This window comes from Accipiter gentilis, chromosome 19, assembly GCF_929443795.1.
Source record: "Accipiter gentilis chromosome 19, bAccGen1.1, whole genome shotgun sequence".
NCBI classification, from domain to species: Eukaryota; Metazoa; Chordata; class Aves; order Accipitriformes; family Accipitridae; genus Astur; species Astur gentilis.
The window spans coordinates 16,406,071-16,428,839 of record NC_064898.1 but is presented as its reverse complement, the minus strand read 5'-3'; the positions used below and the strand labels follow the sequence as shown (position 1 = coordinate 16,428,839).

The 22,769-nt window shown below is 41.2% G+C and overlaps 2 protein-coding genes across 3 annotated transcripts in view; one reads left to right on the top strand and one right to left on the bottom strand.

Annotated features, from left to right (window-relative positions):
* Positions 1-22,769, bottom strand: part of CCDC82 (coiled-coil domain containing 82) — a 426,644-nt gene that overhangs the window by 75,478 nt on the left and 328,397 nt on the right. The gene's annotated exons all lie outside the window — the stretch shown is intronic.
* CEP57 (centrosomal protein 57) lies at positions 95-22,732 on the top strand. Of its 2 annotated transcripts, none has more exons than XM_049823527.1 (11): positions 95-224; positions 6,192-6,348; positions 9,467-9,646; positions 9,962-10,083; positions 10,956-11,072; positions 15,442-15,519; positions 17,208-17,312; positions 17,471-17,551; positions 17,907-18,151; positions 18,842-18,986; positions 20,469-22,732. In XM_049823527.1, exons 1-11 carry the CDS (start codon positions 195-197, stop codon positions 20,703-20,705), a joined length of 1,497 nt encoding a protein of 498 aa, XP_049679484.1. In that variant the 5' UTR covers positions 95-194; the 3' UTR covers positions 20,706-22,732. The 2 variants fall into 2 exon arrangements, with proteins under 2 accessions (XP_049679484.1, XP_049679485.1); XM_049823528.1 differs by lacking the exons at positions 95-224; positions 6,192-6,348 and adding exons at positions 6,355-7,650; positions 7,808-7,885.

Genomic DNA, 22,769 nt, shown 5'->3' with positions numbered 1-22,769 from the left:
ACTCCTTCAGGGCGGGGCTTACCCCCCCCCCCCCCCCGCTTCCCCCTTTTCATTGGCAAACTGGGGTGTCAGTCAAGCGGGACTTGATCGGCGCGAAAGGCGGCGCCGCCGCAGTGGTGTCGCGCCTTAAAGGGACACGACCGAGCGCCGGCTACCCCCCCCCCCCCCCCCCAATCCCCCATCCCCGGGCGGACATGGCGGCGGCGCGCGGCCATCAGCGCACGGTGAGGCCCGGCGGCCGCCTCTGAGGGGACGGCGGCGGTGGCGGCTCGGCGGGGCGGGGGACGACGACGACACGGGCCTGTCCGGGCCCTGCCGCGCGGAGCCAGGGCCGCCGCAGGGGGGTGAGGGCCGGCGGAGCCTCCTCAGGCGGTCCCCGCGGCCGGGGAGGGGGCGGCCGGGCCCGGGGCCTTCGGCCGCGTCTCGCCGCACCGGAGCCGCGGCGAGGGGGATGGCGGGCAACCCGGCCGGTGGGGGGCTTGGGCGGGAGCGGGTCCGCGGCGGGCTGCCCGCCCGCCCCCGGCGTGCCGGGCGGTGAGAGCTGCCTCGGCCTTTAAACGCGACGAGCGTGGGTGAAACCCCGTCGTACACGCACGTGTGTTTCGTAAAAGCGAGAGAAAAGGAGAAAAACACCCGCGCCCCTTAAACCGGCCCCCTTCGTGTCCCCCCGTGCCTGGGGAGCGCGCCTGGGGGCGGAGGGGAACAAGATGTCGTAACGCGGTTTGTGTCCAGAAATAATTTGGGGTCGTCTCTTTGAAAACGCCTCTTCCCAAGCCAGATGAGGCGGAGTTGGACAGTTGGCCGTGCGGTTGCGGGTCAGCTACGCCAGCACGGCAAGCCGTTGCTTCCCGTTGGAGAGCTGGCAGTGGATTTAGCCTCTGGTCGCTTCTATTTGTAAGACGAAAACGTTACCGTAAACTGAGGTTTAACTTCACTGTATGCCTGTATCCTTAGGCGCGTGTGTGTGAGCACCTGGCAGACTCGGAGGCAGCGTGTAGGTGGTTGCACGCAAGGGACCAGGATTTCCTCCTTCACGTTCCTCTCAGGGTGCTGAGCGTAGAGAAGGGACCCGCGTCTCTGCTGGGGACAGGTGACATGAAGAAACAGAGGCTTGGCTGGCGTAAGCACGGCGGGCCGTGCTGAGCTGGGTGGGTGGAGGCTGCCTGCTTCCACCAGATCGTCGCCAGAAACCGAAGTTTCCAGCTGGGTTTCTTGTTTGACCTTTGGGCTTGATGTCTGTAGCTCTCTGAAGTCAGGTGGCTTTTTTGGTTGGGGTATTTTTGGTGAGTAGCTGTGTCTTATGCGTGCTTTGGAGGAGCAGAGATGGCGAAAAGGATGCAGCGTGATGGTGCGCAGGATACGTCTTGTGAGGACTCGTGGGTTGGGGTCTCACTCGCTGCATGGTGAGCACCCAGCTTGGTGTTCTCTGTTGTGTGTCTCCTCCTCCTCTGCAGTGTGGTCCTGTATTTACACCTGCACCAGCAAGAGTGGTGACAGAGGAATTTGAGGACTCCTATGGCCTTCCTGACTGGTATTTTTTCTAGCGTGCATAGAAAAGAATGTCAGAAAACTAGTTTTAGTCTTAAGTAGACGAATGTAGGCTGTTTAATTAATTTAGTTAGTAAAACAATACTTTTAGGAAAAAAGCTGCCCACTGAAACTTTTTTGTATGTGTGAAAAAAAGAAAAAAAAGAAACTTTACACCGTCTGAAGTTTGAAAATAGTTGCTTTTAAGCCATCTGGCACACTACAGCAGAAACTTAACAAAAAAATACTGTGTTGTGCCAATGTTTGTTTGGCTTTTTCCCTGGCTTGACTTTTCAATGTCTCCTTTTAACTAGAGATGTTATTTAAACTTAGAGAGCTCCTTACTCAGTCTGTATCAGGGAGGCACAGACAGCACTTAAGTTGGCCCCTGGGTGATAGGGGCTGTTCTTCCTTTCCCACTCTCCCAGTAACGTAGTACTGAGAGATGACAGCAGGCTATGCTAATCAAGATTCTCCCTCCAAAATGGCTATTTTGAGAGTTTTAATAGCTAGCTACTTGGATGTTTTATGCTCAGTGAACTCAATACCTGGTTATTCTTTTTTTTTTCCAGACTCTAGATAATTCACACACACACCTTTTTTTTTTTTTTTTTCTTCCCCAGCTGTGAGGGCTACTGGCTGTCATTTAAAGCATTACCAAGCTTCAATTTATGGTTTTTTCTGTTATTTTTTATTCTGTTCTGGGCACCCATATCAGAACTTGCAATACACCCACTCTAATTTAGTCCCTTTTCCCATGCCAAAGTGTTAATACCAAAGGTGTGCTGACTTGGTGCCTTCGTGCTTTTTTGCTGCAGTTATTGTCCAAGAGTTTTTCTGCATTTTTCTGCCTCTTTGGTTCTACAGTTTGTTTATAAATCATTGTTATTTTTATTGTCCAGGGATCTAGACAAATTCTGTATGATAACGAGAAAAACATAGAGCTTTTTTTTTTCCTTTTTCTTACTGAAAATGTTTGGTATACCACTTAGATTAATAGCCTTCCGGAAAGCTTTCCACAGTGTGCCCTATTTCTGTACTGCAACAGGGAAGTAACAGTGTTATGGTGGGTCACTTTTACCATCTGCACAAGTTACTCGGTTTGAAAAGTGTACTTCTGCCCCAAGTTGCTGATTCTTATTTCAAAACTTTCCGTGTGAGGTTATGTCTCTTTGTGTTAAGCTATTGCCGCTCTGTTTTTAATGTTCCTTTTGCATGCTTGAGTAGGCAGGTGATGGGCAATGGTAGCAGCAATGGATTTTGGAAGGTAACGTCCTCAGACCTGTGAAGGTTAAATGTGCTCAGTGTCATATCATGCTGGTGTGCTTAGCCCCTGGTAGGACTGCTAAGCTGCTTCCTTGGCTATTATGAGGCTTTAGTGTGGCTTAAGGAAGGGAAGACTATAGGGAGTACCCAGAATGAGGGGAGAGGATGTAGTTAGCAAATGTGGCCTAGCTGAGATTCAGATCAGATATATAGAGTTCCCTGATTTTCATATGGTTTGGAGGTTTTTTTTGTTTCAGGATTTTCCTGAGCATTGCAGCATGACGGTCCCAGTGAGAATTTCCAAGAACAGAAATGGACATATAATTTTTAATGACTTGAGGGAAATTGAGGAGAAGAACAGAGAATTGGTGTGATATTTGAGTCTGAGATTTGTGATGGAAAATTCCTTGTTACCGTTTCATAAATGTTCTCAAATTTTTCATTCAGGTTATTTAGAAGTCGCTGTTTATGAAACAGAATATAAACCAGTCCTTTGCTTAAACATATAAGGAAAACACTTGGCAGCAAGTGGCTATTTAGAATGAAGCAAAGAATGATTGCCTATACAATAGACAATATTTCAGCTCAGTTTTTTCGGTATTTATTTCAAGCAGATATCTGTACTATTACACTACCCAAAGTAGTGCCTGTGGCCTGCATCCAGGTGAAATTTCGAAGAAATTCAGCTAGTCTAAATCCTGTATTTGTTTTGCTTTGTGTAATTTGGTGTTCAAGTGTTTGGGTATACTAGCTTTTTCTTTCAGTTAGTCTGCTGTTGGTGAGAAGAATGTTAATTGTGCCAGTAAAAACAAACAAACAAAACCTCCTGTAGTTTGGGGGTTTTAAATGTAGTTATTTTTAATTCACAGACAAGATTTTACAGGTGAAACATAAAGACGTTTGGGAAGATTATGATGCTGGCAGCTCTACTTTGATTTCAAACCAATTGCCCTTTTCTTTTGACTGGTTCATGGGATACTTTAGATTTGAATCAGTAGCAGATAGTATATTGATATTTGAATCAATTGTTGTTTGAGTTGCTGAGGTTTATGTTGCTGCTGTTATTCTGTTGCCCGCTGCATAAAGTACTGCGTTTTGCTCGGTTCATTTTTACTTCATTATTTGGTTGTCTTATTCTGGGTTCATCAATTTAACATCCTGTAATGCTGATGGTATTTTTGCAGGAGTGAGGTTTAGGTCTTGATGTTATTACCTAACAGGCTTTCATTTGATTTTAAATTCACACGTTCTAGTTAGACCAGTATGGCTGCTGAGCGTAAAACAGTGTGTATGCATGCATATAAAAACCTGTTCAAAATATTTTTATTAATATATCCTTAATTGGGGATTAGTGTTTTAATTTGCTTTCTGTGTAGCAAGAGTTTCGCGCAAATGCAGTTACTCCAAGAAAAGCAATTATGTTGTGTAGGAAAATGTTATAAACACAAACTGCAAAGCATTCATAAAACTGTGCTTTGAAACACTGATACATTCAGAGTACTTGAGGTCCTAATTTTCCTGTCCACAATGAATCACTTCATTTATAAGAGGAAATTAGCTGTGTATAGGCTTTAAATAACTTACAAATTTTCTAATTTTTTTTTCCCTGTATTATTTTTCTTCCTCATAATGTGTTTTGGGCCATTGTCTAATTTGCTATGAGATACTTACATAAATACTTTCTGTATTTTAATTTAGGTCATGATATGCTCCCAATAATTGGTATTTGCAAAAGCTTAAAAAAACCCTGCCAAGATCAGCAATTGCTCAGTTGACATATCGGTGAAGTAAACACTCTGTGGGAAGCTGTAGGAGCATTGCATCTGCCTGCAGCCCGCTTCTCTCATAGGTTACCTTCAAATTTTGTTACTGAAATGTTTAGTAGTGGGTACAGTTGAGAGAAATTACTGTTGCGCACTGAAAATAAGCATTCATATTTTATTTAATTCATACACACAATTCAGAAAGCTTAGGCCAGGTAGCCAGTTTGAGTCAAAACCATAAATGCAGCATGTTAAGAGCCGTGGCCCTTTGTCATGGTTTAACCCCAGCCAGCAACTAAGCACCACGCAGCTGCTCACTCACTCCCACCCCAGTGGGATGGGGGAGAGAACTGGGAGGTAAGTAAAACTCATGGGTTGAGTAATAATAATAAAAGAATTGGACTATACAAAAGAAGTGATGCACAATGCAATTGCTCACCACTCGCTGACCGATGCCCGGTTAGTTCCTGAGCAGTGATCCCTCCCCAGCCAACTCCCCCCAGTTTCTATACTGGACATGACGTCACACGGTATGGAATACCCCTTTGGCCAGTTTGGGTCAGCTGCCCTGGCTGTGTCCCCTCCCAACTTCTTGTGCCTCTCCAGCCTTCTTGCTGGCTGGGTGTGAGAAGCTGAAAAATCCTTGACTTAGTCTAAACACTACTTAGCAACAACTGAAAACATCTCCTCATACTGAACCCAAAACATAACACTATACCAGCTACTAGAAAGAAAATTAATTCTATCCCAGCTGAAACCAGGACACCCTTTTGCTTAGAAGAATCCTGTTAGAAAGCACATGGTTTAATGGTATCCTGACTGCATAGCGTGTTCACGGCTGCGTGGTCCCCTCTGGTGATTGCAACATCCAAAACACAGCAAACTCTTGGGAAGTTGATGTAGATTGCTGGGAAATTTGTGGTCTCCGTGGCCATGTTTTTGAGAACAGTCTCAAGCTGATCTAACAGCACGTTTCTGCTCAGAGGCAGAGGTACCTTCCTGGCTGTGATGTGCTGCTGCTTTTCTTCTGCTGTTACCACTAATCAGGTGTAACATAAAGTCATCTTGATGTGTCTGCTAGTGAGGTCCAATCTATTCGTGGCATGATGGAAAATACGAATTCAAGCCAGTGGAAAAGAGAGGTTGGGACTATGCTGGGAGGGTGAGGTGAGGAGAGAGAGTGTCCCCTGCCCCATCTACCGTCAGTGAGCTACTACGTTAGATGAGTGGATGTAGAGCTGTGGTGCTGGGGTCCTTTATCAGGTTTGGCCACCTTAGTACAGTGTTTCGTGTGCAGTTAAGTATAATCGGTAGTTAAGAAGGCAGCTATTTTCCAACTGGTTGTGTATTACCTTCTCACAATAAGCAAGAGACAGTATAAGTAAGTAGGAAACAAAAGTGGAAATCAGAAACTAGTATGGAAAAGCCATTTTCTTTCTGATACTGTTTTTAGTGGAGGGGACTTGGATGTAAAAATGACACAGCCTAAGGCTGCAAGGAAGGAAGTACAGCTTTTGAGGTATTACAGTTTCCTGCAGCAATACTTCTACACATCATCTAATCGGATTCTACTTTTGTTTGCTGTGACAGAGAAACAAAAAAATGTGCTGAATAACAGCTTTGTTTTGTTTTCAGGATGATCTGCACAAAACTCATAACTCTGCGTCAGTCACAGATGGACTCTCTGCAACTTCATTTATAGAATATCCAAAATACAAGCCATTTATTAATTCAGAATTGCTACGCTCCCCACGGAAACCAGTAATTCCATATCCTGAAAGCAACAGCAGAGGTAATAGTTCTGTGAAGTTGTTTTCTTACCTGTTTCCAGACCATGTGCTGAAATACTGTATGTCCACATCTACAAAAGTTGCAGTCTTTTTATCCTTTTATTGCTTCCCAGTGATGTGCAGGTCACCTGTTTTGTAGGTCCTTTGCACTTCTCTTTCTGAAGAATACCTAATGAAAAAGGTCATTTTACAGCTGGAGAAAGATGCTCCTCTGCAGCAGTAGACAGCTATAAAATTGGCCGAGTACTTTGTGAAATTGTCCTGACATGTTTTCGTTGTCCATTCTTCAGTCCTCCTCTCCCTCAATCTTTCCTCTCCTGAGTTCACAGCTGAGTTTGAAATAAGGAGACTTTAGTCCCCAGAATGGTTTGGAGCAAAGGAAGAGGTTTGGCCCTCTTGAAATGGGAAGGCTTGTCATGGACAAAGGGTGTGGTGAGAATATTTATCATATCAGTGAAGACTTGGAGGATACAGAGAAGAGTTCAGCATAATGCTGAATGGAGCTCACAACACCAAGAAGGGAGGTGATTTTACTCCCATTTATTCTTCCTTGTTTCTACGTTATTCCTTCTCCCTCCTTTCCCACTGTGGTCCTAGTGTTCATCTCCAGGTAAACAGATTTGTCTTGCCTGATCTGATGTGAACAAAACCATTCTTGGTTAGTTTTCGGGTATTTGAGTGAATTGCCTTGTCCTGCAATGAGATGTACTCCAGAGCTGCCCTGGGGTAAGTACAGGAGGCAGCACAGGATGTTGGGAGGCTAGAGCAGGACTGATCCTTTGATGTGAGCTGTTTGGCTCAGAGTCATTGCAAAAATACTCCCTTTAAGATTGGAATTGCATGGAGGCTTAAGGGTATGGAAAAACTTGGTATTTTTTCCTTATAGGGAGAAAAGAGAGAAAGACTTAGGATGAATTCTAATCTTACGCAAACTAACTAAAAAATGAGCATGATAGCCTCAAGTCCCTGTTCCAATAACATAATTTATGTCTGAATTACTAGAGACTTCTACGTTAATGACCTAGTGAAATCTCAATTCTTGGAAGTGCTTTTTAAAATGCAATATATGCTCACATGTGCTCATTGCCATCAGTTATGAGAGTGCTGTTGACACAAAACTAATGGAACCTGGTGACAGATAAAAAATTGAATCTGCAGGAAAGAGCTTCTTTATGAATTACTGATGCAGGCATATTTTTGTAGATTGTGTTGCATGTTGCAGTAGTGACAAACTTTTGACTTCCAAGTTTTCACTGGGCAACTTTTTTTGAGCAGGGAGTCTGCCAGCTCTGAAATAAGTACAGGTAAGTACAGATAGAGGGAGGCAATCTGATAAATTATATCCCTTTTTAAAAATTATGAAATGTCTTTATTTTCAAAAAATATTTAAGTAAATATGAATACATACTGAAATTTAAATCCAACAGACAGATAATCCAATATCTTACTCTTTTTGCATAGGTTTTAAAAATGCAAAAATATTCTGGAGCGTGTATTTTAGTAAGGTTAAGGATATGGGAATTAACTTCAGATGGGAAGGTAGGTTTGGTTGGTTTTGGGGGTCCTTACTGCTCCTCCTACCCCCCCATTTAAAAAAAATATATTGAAAAACCCTGAAACTGAGTATAGTAAATTCGGCTTATTTTGGTTTGAATTTCTTTGCATTGTGTATGTGTGTGTCTCAGCATACATAGTTGGTTTTAACACTCTGGTAAGGATGACTGAATGATACTTGTCATTGTATTGGGTTTTACCTTTATTCATTGCTTGAATTGCTTCATTGCTGTATTTTGTTAGTCATTATTGTAAATATACAGAGATTTCAATTTAGCTCTAAGGATAACAGTAACAAAGCTGTTTATAGTTTCAGCTGTGCCCTTTTCAACTGAGTTCTGATAACAGCAACATAAATAAAGAGGGTACTGTTGGTGACTCTGATCCTGCAAACAGGGCCAAACTATCTATAATTTCTCCTTAACTGTGACTGCTGTCACCCACTTCTTATTTACTTAACAGTTACGTTAAAGCACACAGTTTTTATTGATGTGATACTCCAATGTGCTGTTCTGCATTTCAAGATTTGATGAGTTTTTACTCTGGAGAACTCATTCTGATAATTATTTTTCCTTTTTTTTTTTTTTTTTTGTAATCTGATGCTCAGACAAATACACAGTCCCAACTTTTCTGTGCTTGTGCATTCAGTAATAAAGGTGCATTCTTTCTCTAGAGTGGATTTAAGCACAAAGGAGTGAGTTAATGTGACCTCACAGATTAGTCTGCTATATGAGCTGTCTGTACAGATGTTCCTGTGTTTTACTTTAACAGGACTGTATAGGGGAAAGCTCTTACTGTTATGGTTCCCTTTGCAGAATTAAACAATACAGCTAAGAGACGTAATACATCAGATTACCAGCAGATGGTCTAATTGCAAGGTGGTATGAGTTCTATTACAACTGCTTTTCTTTTTTGTGGTGATGAATATATAAAGGTTTTGTTGATTAATTGCTAAAGCAGGGAATGGAACAGAAAGAGGGAAAGTTGTTCAGCACAAAGGAGATGCATGTCTTGGGGAGGGGGAGGAAAGGAACACAAGTGCAAAACCAGAAGAATCAAAAAAGAGCTGCCTCTTTGGGAAATAAATGTTTTTATAGCCTAATAGCTAATCTTTATTCTGCTCTGTGATCAGTCATAGGAACGTTGTGTTTGTGTATTTTTTTCCTAGCATGCACTTGTAGAGGGATAATAATATAGAGAACTGCCACTGTTTTAACTATCTAGTTGTGACCTTTCATTTCCTTTTGATAACAAGTCAGAAGATGCACTGTTTGCACTTAATCTACAGAATACTTATGTGCTTTGTTCTGGGAAATGGATTCATCTTTCCCAAATGTTTCAGATTAATATATTCACCAAGGGCATCTATATGTCTGAGGCTGGTTTTAGAATCAGTTATGGTTTAAAGGGAAGCAGGTCTTAATTCCTGGAAGGAGTCTTGGATGCTGGTAAGGAACACTCTGATTTTCTTACATAACATGCTTTTATAAAAACGTTTCAAGTTCAATGTTATCTTGAAGTGGTGATTTAATGGTATCTTAACAAAAGGTACTTGTTCAATTACAGCAATATTTTCTGCTCTGAAGAATCTTCAGGAAAAAATTCATCGACTGGAGTTGGAACGACTTCAGGCGGAAGAGAATGTAAAACACCTCAGCAGGGAAACAGCAGACTACAAGAAAGTACTAAGTGAACAAATGCAACACAAAGAGCATGACAAGACTGAAGTGTCAAAGAAAAATCAAGGTTGTTTGCAAACTTTATATAGATACTACAGAACACTGATGTGGATGAAATTTGATTTTTATTAATGCATAAAACTGTTTTAATTTACTTTGTTCAGCGTCTTTTACTTTGCAATGTTACATGGAGTTATGAAGAAATCATGTTAAAAGCATACTTTGTTTTAGGGATTTGCATGCATACCAAAGTTCATTAAGCTTAATCTGTGAATTTCTTTAGGTGACCCTTTTCTTGTTTGTTTTGGAACTGTCCTGAAAACTTAAATCCCAGGAACCAAACAGTGCGTGATTTTACTTTTCTGCCTTCTGTTATCTTTAGAACTGGCTTCTCAGCTGGCAGCTGCTGAGTCTCGGTGCAGCCTTTTAGAGAAACAGCTGGACTACATGAGAAAAATGATCCAGCATGCAGAAAATGAGAAGTCGCATCTCTTGGAGAAACAGGTGCATTCTCAAGATTATCTCAGGGTTAAATGATAAAAATCATGACCTATGTCATGATTTTCTATAGTTACTGTCATTTTAATAGTTTTAAGCATGGATGTCTATTTCAGGCCTTTGCATAGTTAATTGTGGATAATTTCCCCACTTAAATTTCCCAGCCTTTTCAGGACCCTGGTATTTTCTGCCTTTGTGCACCTGTCTCTAAGGCAATCTCAGACTCTGGTATTAATAAGAACTGTTTGCTTCTGCATGACTGGCTTACTGCAGTAGCTTATCCTTATCCCTCAGTGTTATACCCATGTGCTCCTCCCTTTTGTGTTTACACTCTTCAGATCTTTGGGGGTTTTCTTTACTAGTACTGCTTTTGCTAAACTGGTGCTGAAATACTGATTCCATAGAAATAATAGTAACATTTCTGTTTCCTGCCATCAGTGACTGAGAGACTTGCCTTTCATCTAAAATGAGCTTGAATTTTGTTTTATAGGAGTATGGATCACCTAGAGCTCTCTGCTCATTAGTTTCTGTGGCTGTCCTATTTCAGTCTATTCAATAGTTACTAAATAAAAAAAAAAAAAGTAAGAAAGCTATCTCTAACAGCTGAGTAATGAGGGTTTTTTACCACATTGGGTTTGGAGGGAGGAGAGACTCTGCAGCATTCTCTCTCATCTGAATCTGGTTGAGCGTGAGGTTCCCAACATTGCTGGATCGGTGGCGCAGTTGCTCCCTAATCGTAGCACCATCTAAAATGGCACCGAGGAAGTATTAGTTCCTTTGGACTGTTTATGGGCCTCCTTTGTGCTGCAAACACAAGGGTTATTATAGATGGTCTTGTTCTATTGTGCTTATAATTGTTTTGCTTTTCACTTTTCAAGGGTTCGTTGGAGAGAGATCGGCTTCTTGATCAATCACATGTTCAGTCTAAATTGGAAAAGCTGGATATGCTGGAAAAAGAGTACAGCAGACTTACTACGATGCAGTCCATAGCAGAGGTCTGTCACTTGTACTGGATGCTGTATCAGATTTATCTTGTTTATTGTAATCAGCACTTAATGGCTATATTTAACTCAATAATAGAGCTGAGCAAAACTTTGTGCTGTAGAGAAAGACAGCAACTAAAAATCTTTTTAAAGCTGAAGTGTTGTAAAAACTTGGAAGTTATTGCTGGAAGTCTACGTAGCCAGGCAGGCTTTAGGTCACTACACACTACAAGAGTTGGAGTTTTGTTAAGCCTTAACGGTATCTGTTGGTGTTCCTCTTTTGTGCTTAGCTGGTGCATAGGCGTGTAGAATTGCGGGCATTCCTAAGCTCTCAACTTCTGAGTTGCCTTGCATGCTACTGAATGCTAGCAGTTATATTCTGTTATGACCCAGATTTGACTTCACTCGCGTGGGTTTGGTGTGTTTTTTCTTTTAGCCACTTAAGCTCCTCCTTAAAAAATGCAATTATTATTAAATATTTTTCTTGCAGAATTCTGGAGCCTGACACTACTAAGCCTCTAGCACTGGCTGGCTGTCAGTGGGTTTGAACCAATCTGCCTCTTCAGGATTAATTTTGAATTGGTAGCTTTTAAAAGTTCACCATGACTGTGTTTGATCATATATTCATTCTGTGTACCAACTGTGGTGTTGGCTTCTGAAATCTGGTCTGCATTCTACCTCTTTCTGCTGCTGCAGAGAGACCACAAGACTCCCAAGCATGGGAACTACAGAGTGCTTAACAAGGGAGAGGGTTCCACCTGTGAATTTCCTCCATCCAAAAGGAGCAGACAGTACATGATTAGGTTGTGGTATTGAGGACAGCGCTGGACTGTCTCAAAATTGTAGGCTTGCCACCCTGCACACCAGCCCTTACCAGGTGCTGAAGTAGATGGTGTTTTTCCAGGAGTACATAAGGAGATGTTTGATAGTAAATCTTTAGTTAGTTGGTCTGCTGCAGGGCCTTTAGATACTACAGCTACTCGTGGGAGTCCCTGACCCAAGGCAGCTGTAACAAGCTGTTTAAGATCTTGAGCCCCCATTTTGGTAAGCTGCATTTATGGAGTAAAAGTGCCTGCATTTTTTACCTGGGCCAAACTCTTGCAAAGAGAGATGAGTGTCTGCCAGCCCTTGTTCACTGTAAGTAGCAGTAAGTTCCTCCAGGGTCTCCAGGGTTGAAATAACTGGTTCAGCAACAGGAGTTCCTTTCTCAAGAGCTTTTACCATGTTTTTGACTGGTAGCAGCTGGAGTTTAGCGGAGCTGGATTGTTTGTCTTTTTGTGCCTCAATAGTGAACGTAATTTCAGTATAACAGGTTGGGGTTTTGGGGTTTTTTCTCCTTGATCAAACTAGATGTCTTTGATATCTTTAGGAATTAGTAGCTGTTGCAATTAAATCTATTTTAGTGGAATTGGGTGTTAAATTCACACAATTTTGAATCAATTCTAGGAACTGAGAGAAATCTGGATTTAGCTCTGACTAAAGGTCACTTTCCTTGTGATCATTTTGGTCTTATGAGCCATTTTCGGATCGACAGGTCTATCTGCCTCTGGGCTTGCAAGGTGTCTTTCTATGTCAGCATCCATGTACTAATTGTTACCTTATAATCCTGAAATGATGACTGCACACTTTGCTCAAAACAGTTGCATCTGTTGCCTCTTCAATCTCTGCTTTAGTTGTGGCAAGACCACATTTGTAAGTTTAATTTGAAGCAAGAAATATATAAGCCAGACTATTTCTATACATGGTGTGCTGAAATGTATGGTGAGATGACTACTCATGAGCAAGCAATGATTTAACTGCCTCTGATTTCAGACACTCTGCCAGAGCACAAGTTGCTCTCAGTATGACCTACATACATTTAATCTCTGCAGAGCCACTACCTGGTCCTTATAAGTATTACCTTCAGGCAATTTGCCAATGTTAATATTAGTTGTAAAAGGGAAGTGCTGAAACTCTCATTCATGTGAAATACTTGTAATTGGAGTGCTTGCCTCAAAAGCATTTTCTGGTGTATGCTTATGGCAACTGTAGTCCCGCAGTGCAGTCCCTGGATAACTGACTGAGAGGGTTTGAACGTGTCTGTGTCTGAGGATGGAGTTAGGCAATGGGGTTGTACCCTAAAAGTGCAGTTTGGGGTATGGTCTTGTGTGTGGCCAGATAGCCAGAATTTGAATGCATGTGTAGATGACATCTTTTGAAGAACTGTAGTTGGTAGTAATCGATGTTTCCATATGCTAACAATGAGACTTATCAAAACCCCACCATTCTGTGAAAACCAGAAGTAATAAATCCTCACATCCTGTTGTGGCTGTAGACTACCTACACCTTTAGTTTTTCTTTTACCCTCTAATTGCCAGGTGGTGAGAAGCAACACCTGCCTTGTTCCAGCTGCCTATACGCTGACTGCTCAGCTGTCAAGCAGGTGCTAATTTGCAAGGTAGTGAAGCTCAGAGATAAAACCTGTCTTCACACTGGAGACAGAGAGTTTCACTCTCTGGTGAAACTAATTTGGATGTTTATCCCAGCAGCCAATTTTTAGGAACTTTAGGTGTTCTGTATGTTTGAGGTCTCATACCTTTCTGTCTTCTTTGGATAAAGTTGTTTCACATTTATTTCAGTGACAACCAGAAGGATGAGTGAGGTGATTGCATGAAACTTGATTTCCTTTAGAAAATGAGCAAAAATAGATATTACAGTATTTCTGTTTTTTCACTCAAATCTTTTGCAGCAGGTACTGGTGACTGAGCAGAGTGTTTTAGGCAGCCCAGCGCTGACTCTTTCTGTGCCATGCTACCTCACCTGATGGGCATCATGGCTGGGGAGTGTCTGTGTTCACTGTTAGCCAGCCTTTTGGACTTGCTCCCTCTTGCTGATGGACCAGTAATCTGTGTCTGCCTGAGGCTTGGAAGGTGGATTGTGTAATACATTTTGCTATAAGCGAGAAAAAAAAAATTTCAGAAAGTTAACTTGGATAGATAACTTCCAACAGGGTCTGAAGACCCAGTAAGATACACTCTTGCTGTGCAGTTTGAGCTGCACACTGCAGCTAAACAGCTGGCTGAGTGAATACTCAGTTCATTTCAGTACAGAAGCATTGGCCCAGCTTCATGTCAGTCTTCAGTTCAAGCAGAAGATTTGCTTTAGTATTTCCATATTAAAAATTCTGTCATACCTAATAGGTTAAACAAAGATCTTCATGTGACTGACCACTGAAATCAAGAACTGTGCCACGTGCTGTAAAGGGCAGAAGATGATTTTATGTTACCTGGAATATCTGATCTGAATGAAGAAAATAAAATTAGTCAAAATGGTTCTTTTATTCAACAGAAAAAGTTGGTTCCTTTATATAGTGCCTTTGTCCTCAATGTTTATCCGGGGTTTTGCCTTTTAACACCTTTGTATAACAGCTGGTTACTTGAATCTTGCAGTTAATGCTTAAGTAAAGCAGAACTGAAATATTTACTACCTCAGCATAGTGAGTTTATAAACAAACACAAGCGTACAAATATAGCTGTTACTTTGAATTGCATGCTTTTCTGACTAGTTTGATTAGTGGCTCTGTGAATGATAGTCTTTGGGGGAAGAGAAGGGAAGTTGTTTTGTGTCATGGGGCTCTGAATCATTTTTTCACTCTGCTGTATAAAATCAAAGTTATTTGATAACTTTCACATTGGGAGTTTAAGTAACTGTATCCTGCTTAAACAAGGTTTTCCTCTTGTTGGAGGATTTACAAAGAAATGTGTGCCTTTCCCATTAACCCTTTTCTTTGAAAAGGGCTTTCAAAAGAGTTCTTACATGCTTTTAACCATGAGAAGATGAAATCACTTCAGTTTTGCTTAAAGATATCTCAGAGTCATCATATAAACTTTCCTCCCTCTTCGTTATTAAGAAGGTGGCTAGATCGTCAAAAATTCTTCTCTTCTAAGAGTTTTAAGTTACAGATAATAGCAAAAATACCTTTAGTGATCTAAATAAAGCAAGTCGTCTCTCAGCTTGTAATGATACACCTTTGTTAGCCCTTTTGTAGTACAGAATCTTTCAGGATAATGTACACAAAACAACCTACTTCCTAGGGTTTTTTTACAAAGAGAAAGACAGCCTTGTGTATTGTTCTCCCTGTAGGCTGCAACTTAAATTCAGATACCAATTGCAGAAGTAAAAATAGACAAATCAATTAAGTTTTAAGCATAACCACTTGACTGCTGTATTTATGCCCATACAGACAGAATGTCAGCAATAATTCTAATGCTGAAATCTTCACTTAACTTTAAGTTGTAAGTTGAACTGATACAGTTTTGTTCAAGCTTTTAGTATTGTAGGCTTCAGGAAGGAAAGAATTGTTTCATTAGTAATGCTATTATTTTTATTCAACTTTAACTAGAAAAAAATGAAAGAGCTGGAACAGAAGCTTCAGGAGGAAGAACATGCAAGGAAGCTTGTTCAGGAAAAAGCAGCTGAGGTAACCAACAGGAAATTTTTGTACTGGTATGCACTGTAATTAGCTCCCCTTTCCATCAGCTTTTCAGCTAAACTTGCTGATAGTGCTTCCCATATACAGAATAATGAAAACCTTGGTTTAATCTCCCCCTCCCCCAGTTTGAGGTGCCAAATGTTCTGCAGTTCTGAGCTTTTTGGAAACCTTTTTCAAACAGCACCTGTGCACCGAAACTTGGTTTCTTCAATAAAGGAAGCTCATTGGAAAAGAGGAGTAGAAATTCAAACTAATTCGTAGTTGAGGATGTATGAGGATCTCTGCTTTAGATAGATCAAGGTCCACAAGTGTGCCCCCTTGTTCATAATTGTAACTAGAAATATTGTAGGAGGCAGCAAAAAAGAGGCAACATACTGTCAGTTGTGAGCCCATAATGACACTGGTCTTCTCCTAACCTTGAAATGTTGGGTTCATTAAATATTCATGGTATGCTGAAGAAATATGCAGGTAATGTGTGTTGTGGTTTAACCCCACCCAGCTACTAAGCACCACGCAGCTGCTCACTCACTTCCCCCCCACCCAGTGGGACGGGGGAGATAATCAGAAAAAAAAAAAAAGAAAAGTAAAACTCATGGGTTGAGATAAGAACAGTTTAATAGAATGGAAATGAAGAAACTAACAATTATAATAATAATAAAATTACAATAATCATAATAAAAGGATTGGAATATACAAGTGATGCACAATGTAATTGCTTGCCACCTGCTGACCAATGCCCAGTTAGTTCCCAAGCAGCAATCCCCTGCCCCCCCAGCCAACTCCCCCCAGTTTCTATACTGGGCATGACATCACATGGTATGGAATACCCCTTTGGCCAGTTGGGGTCAGCTGCCCTGGCTGTGTCCCCTCCCAACTTCTTGTGCCCCTCCAGCCTTCCTGCTGGCTGGGCATCAGAAGCTGGAAAATCCTTGACTTAGTCTAAACACTACTTAACAACAACTGAAAACATCTCCTCATACTGAACCCAAAACATAACACTATACCAGCTACTAGAAAGAAAATTAACTCTATCCCAGCTGAAACCAGGACATGTATTAGGCTCTAGCATTAACCTTTGCCATGAGTTTGGCAGGGGAGGGGGGAGGTTGTCTCAAATTAATCATGAATAATTGTTCTGTGAATGCTTCTAGTTGGGACTGGTTAGGTGATGATTTCTAAAGCCATGCCATGGCTTCTCTTGGAAGAAACGGCGAAGCATATCAAGCTCACTTACAGTGAGAATTATAGCCTTAACTCTTCCAATAGATGGGTTGGGTTTTGGGTTTTTGGTTTTGTTTTTTTTTTTTACTGTCAATAGAACAGAAGGAATAGCTGTCTGTTAACTTATATGTCACAGGATCAACTGAGCATGGTTGGATGGCTCAACTTCCCTAATATTTTATCAAGTGTTAAACACAGCTGATGTTTTGACACTTGCCTGCATGGAAGTAATTCTCTAACTTACTAGGATTAGTGATGAGTAGTGCTACCAAAGGAAGTATTCTTATTCAATGTTTACATTTACTTTGGACTGCAAAAGCATCCTAAAAACTTGCAGCCCTTGCTTTCAGAGAACCTTTATCTTGAAAATTCTTGGTTTGCAATTCTCAGCTTACTCTTTCTCTGATTATCTATTAATATAATTCCAGTAACTCCCCTTATTCCCTCAATTAAAGCTTCAGACAGGCCTGGAAACCAACAGATTACTGATTCAAGCAGCATCACCATTGCTTCCTCCAAAAGCAAGAAAACCCAGGAAAAAAACTAAGCAGCCAGAGAAGGTAATATGGGGGGAAGAGAAGGGCAATTACTGGGGAGTTAAATAAGGGTGTATGCATGCAATCAGAAAGTAGATTGCCTCTTTTAGCACAAAGCAAAGGGAAAATAGGTTTGCTGTAGTGTCATCTTTGATAAACATTTCTCTTTTCTTTCTTTCCAGAAATGCTCTCTTACAAGCCATCTCACTACGCAGCCCCATTACAGACTGTGTCTGGGTGATGTACCCTTTGTAGCTGGGAAGGTGAGCTGCTTAATTCCAAAGCTTAATGCTCAGTAGCTGCAGCTCCTTAAGTGGCTTTGGCTTGGTGCACTGCTGACACCCAGTGGTCAGATCATTTAATTTTCTTTGACTCTTTTCTTCCAGTTTGTCTTCAAAAGGCTTGTTGAATATCAATAACTTGCTGAACTGGCAATTTCAAAAAGGGGTCCTCTCTATGCTGCCTGTTAAGCTGTTCTTGTTAGTGCATATTCATTCAAACAAAAAATACATTCTTTGCAGCAAATAAAAAATGTTATTGTTTTCAAATGTTCTCCATTATTATCAAGTAGGTTGTTGACAGTGCCATTTGAAAGAAGTCTCTTGCTTTTCCTTCCAGTCTACCAGTCCCAGTCATTCAGTTGGTGCTAACGTGCAACATGTCCTACACCTGATGAAACAACACACAAAAGCTTTGTGTAACAGTCGTGTGGTAAATGATACTCCACTAGCAAAACCTGTCAGTACTGGTCATCCTGCCAGCAAAAGCAGAAGGTCGTCTCTGCCAAAGGACTCTTCTTCATCCCAGGAAGAGCTCTCAGAAGTGTTGCTGACTTTACAAGATGAATTTGGACAGATGAGTTTGTGAGTTTGGCATATTCTCCATTGCAGATTATAAATGTAGATGCTTTATGGTTTTGCCTTTTGATTTAAAATTGGAAGGTTTTGCCTGAGAAAGGGGTTAGTTTTAGGAAGTCTCTAGCATATAATCTCTTTGCTTTACTGGCTGCAGAGGCTGTCATTTCTTCTTGCAGTTAAAGAGAGATTCTGATAAACAGTCTGGTCTCCATACCTGTGTTTATATGCAGCAATATTGAATTCGTGAGGGTTAGGGGAGAAGTGTGGTAACAGCCTCTGACACAGTAGTTAAATACTTCATTAAAGGACAGCTTTTTTGCTTGTCCTGGTTGACAGAACGTGAATTGTTATCCTACTGCATAACTGCAGTAGATACAGATACACAGATTAGTAACTGAATGAGTGCTGAGATCCTGCCCTCAAGGGGTTATTTGGTCATTTTGAATGTGTGATTTGAAGTTTGAAGCTACTTATGTTACTGAAACTTAATGTTGCAGCAGCCTGCCACCAGGATGTGCTACTGTAATAATGCTGCTAACCAGCAAAACTGTTCTTACTGGTTGGTTATGGCATGTTGAACATGTGTGGCTGCTGATGCTATGGTTTCTTAGAAGTGTTATTTCTGAACGGGGTGTACAAGCACTGGAAGCCAAGGGAGTCTGATGCAAGCTTTGTTCTGTCTGAATTCCATGGTAGTGATCACCAGCAGCTGTCAAAGCTTGTCCAGGAAGCTCCAACCATTGCAGTGAGGGAAGATCTGGAGAGGGAACTTGAGGCACTGGTGGGAAAGATGGAAGCAAAGGCAGACCAGATCAGCAAAGTCCGGAGGCATCGGTTGCAGGTGAGTTACTTTTGATTATGTTCATGGTTCTGTAGAGTTGGTGTCTTGAGGTTTGGGGCTTTTTTTGTTATATCCTAATCTAGCAGCAATTAAATAAAGCAGAAATAACTACTGTAGAGCAGTAGTGCCTAGCTCTAGCTTTGATGTCCCAAAGTTAGTCTGCATACCTCCATCTTCCTATCCCCATATTTCTGCAGAAGTATCCTCTCTGTTTTGCCATGTCACCCTTGTGACCACTCTTCATCCTGTCCTGGGCAGTGCTTTCACATCTGTTCTTGCATGGCATTTTACACTCCTCATTCCCTGAATCTTTTAACAGTTCTCCTTTGCTTGGAGTAAATGACGTATTTATGTTTTGATTTGCATTTTATAAAACCTGAGATAGCTGTTTCAGTTTAAAACAACTTTCAAAATGTTTGAATAGGGTAGCCTGTTCATTCAAAGCTTATAAACCCTATTGATTCCCTATTTTCTCTAATCTTCATTCATTTTAGTGAATTTCTTCCAAAGAGCTTACCCTTATGTGTTTAATCTGGTTCGGTTCATACGAAACAAGATTCACCCTCATCTGACGTAACTTATACACAAAATATGTACTGAGAGCACTGCTGCTGACGTCCAAAATGGACATGTGAAATGTTTTCACTTAGAAGCATTACTCACCTTTGATCTCTTATGATCTTAGAGGAACTGTTGCAGAGAAACAGATGTGTAATAGTTCCCAGTAGTAATGATTCTCCACATACAGAGGCTTCTGACTAGCTATTGGCAAAAGTTTTAGGAGTCAGGATTTAGGAAAATTGCTGCATGCTATAAACTAGGAAGGAGGGAGCACCACTACCTGAAGAGAGGGGAACTACAGAAGCCACCTATTTTGCGGTTTGAGAATATGAGTGCGCCTGCACCTTAGACTCTCCAGTTCCCCATTCAGGCTTACGCCAGCTCAGTCTTTGTTGCTGAGTCTTACAAGCTGTGATTTACAGTGCTGCGTGTGGATACCAGCTCTTCACCTCAGCAGAGTTTTGGTATTCTTTTAAAGCTATATCTCTGACAGTGACTAGCTATTAAAATCACTAGTATGTACATAGAAAAATTTGTTTTCTGTTTTTGGTGGGTTTTTTTGGTTTTGGTTTTTTGGTGTGTTTTTTTTTAGTCACTGGATGGTAACAGTGACAAATCAGCTTTTTATCATATATAACTTTTTCTATTACATTCATAATGGAGTTATTCCCCCATAATGAACTTGTCAGTTTTTAAAGAGATAACTTAGTAGTTCAGACTATAAGCTGAACACAGTTTGAAAGATGTGAATACAGCAATGCTGTGTAAGAAAAAAAATATTTATTATTCAGAGTGTCTTGGAAGCATCTATTTGCTTAGCTGGGTGAGATAAGTGGTGGGATTTCAGCTGTCTGGAAGAATTGCCCAACATAAACTGAAACAAGGTCACGGCTTAATGTTTTCTTTGGGCTTCTCTTTCAGCTAGAGAGACTTAAGAGAGAATGCAAGTCCAAAAAGACTTCTGCTAAACAAATAAAAGACAGCAGGTTCCCTGTTAGTGAGGTTAAAGTAACAACTACAGTAACCACAAAAGGGAAGAATGCTGGTCCCATCAAAGTGAAGCCTGGAGAGAAGAGTCGGAAAAATCTTCAGTTGTTGAGAGACATGCAGACCATACAGACTTCACTACAGAAAGATGATATCAGCTGGGACTACTGACTGTTCTGCAGGGGATGTTCTTGAACCATGCTGGTCAAACTTTTTCACATTCTGGATATAAAGCAGCTGCCTTTCTTGCTATGTGAAAGAGACTACTGTATGCTAAGTGCACTTTTGAAATACGGGCCCTTAATTCTCCATCCCTGGGTTTGACTGTATATATTATGGTCTAGCTTAAAACACATTCAATTTTTAAGGTACCCAGCCACTGAACCTAACCATAGGTCTTCACCAGTTCCTTTCGTGTTATGGTTCGAGCAGTCCCTCCATTTTCTTTCAGCACACCAAGCACTGCACATTTATGCGGGTTGGCGTATGTGAAATGCCAGTGCGATTTCACGCTATTGTTGAACTGTGCATTGGGAAGCTTCTCAAGATGCATCTTGTTTGAAAACGATGCTGTGACCTGAAGTCCTAAGGGCTTTTGTCAGTTCTGTTCTGCGTGCAGCTGTAATTACTCAAACTCTGAGAGTGTCTAAGGGAGAACAGGTAAACCCTTTAAAAGGTGTTCTATGTAGCTCTCCTCAAAAAGCTTTCCTAGTTCTTGTTCTGCTACATTGCATTAGTCAGCATTAATGGTAGTGGATGTTTGAGTACTCACAGAAGGAGCAAAATAACTTTTCCGAATTATTTTGCTTAATGATTGATTGAATTCTTTTCAAGCCTGAAGAGTGAAATTTTTCTACAGAAATCCACTTTACGAAGAAGCTATAGGATAGGGGATAATATCCTGTCTCCTAGTTCACAGCTTTGGGTGGCAAAGGAGTGAGATAAACCGTAAGTGTTTTAAACTGCAAGTGCCTCAATCATGCCATTCAGTCCTGGCATCTTGCTTTTAACTTGAAATACATGCTTTGATGAGCTATCTACTTTAGTAGTGGTGCAGTTCATTTTGCACTCTGAATTGCACAGCTGAGTAAATGTTATTTATTATGTTAATAATGTAAAGAATTTCCTATTAATGGAATGTATAGGGGACCAAGATTATCTGTTTATACAGTTGAAAAATAATAAAGCCAGCTTGCCTGTTGAATTGTGGGAAAGCTGCACGTCCTCTAAATTAGCTCCATGTTTGTTGCTGCAGCACTGTGCCCCATCCCTTGTGCTTTTTGTGGTGACATGACATCTCCCTGGCCAGGGCGATTGAATATGAGCTGCCAGCAGGCTACAGGTAAGGTGAGAGTCAGTTGGCCACCCTTGCCTGTAGCTGAACAGGCAAGGAACTCCATAGGGTCTACACAGGAAGAAGGGATTTGAATTTTAATTATCTGTAGGGGATCCACCCTCCTTGCATCTGAGGCACAGAAGGTTTTAGCTGTGAGGGGACAAGTCAGAAGCAATTAACCAGGCCTGGAGCCATCCCCCTTACCTTCATTTATGTTAGTGACATAGGTTCCAGGTCACTGGAGTTAACCACCTGGAGAGCAGTTTGTCCTGGAGGAAAAAAATCTGAAAAAATCAGTAGCTGAAACTGCACTCGGTGATTTTGCTTGGGAAGGACCTCTGGGGATCAGCTTGCTCAAAGATGGGTCCACTTCAGCATTACCTCAGGCTGTCATGCAGCTCCTTACTGATGGGAGGGCTTAGGAGTATTTTAGGCTCCATATGTGCTATATACAGTGAATGAGGTGCCCAAGTTGGAATTAAGCCTACTAGGGGTGAGAGCATCAAGGAGCAGGCATTGAGCTGATCCCTAATCATGCCAGTGAATTTGGGCTTAACATGAGTTAGTTACATATAAAAATGTTGGTCCTCCTTCTACACAGATGTTACTGTGCTAATGCACTGTAAAGTGCAGAAATTGTTTGATTTTTTTTATTGTGAAAGTATTTTTGTAATATTGAGCGGCTAAGCACTGTATCTGTATTAATACTGGTCTGTATAGGATAAGAGAAACTTGTCCAAAGATAAATTTTCTTTTCCTGTCATTCTAAAGTTCAGAGTTTGAACCTTAGCAGCTTGTAAGACCACCTGCAGAAGAATGAGAGAAATTTGGTTTTGAAACACTAAATTTTCAGTGCTATTTTAACATTTGCACGTGCTACGAGTCCTCTGGAGAACCAC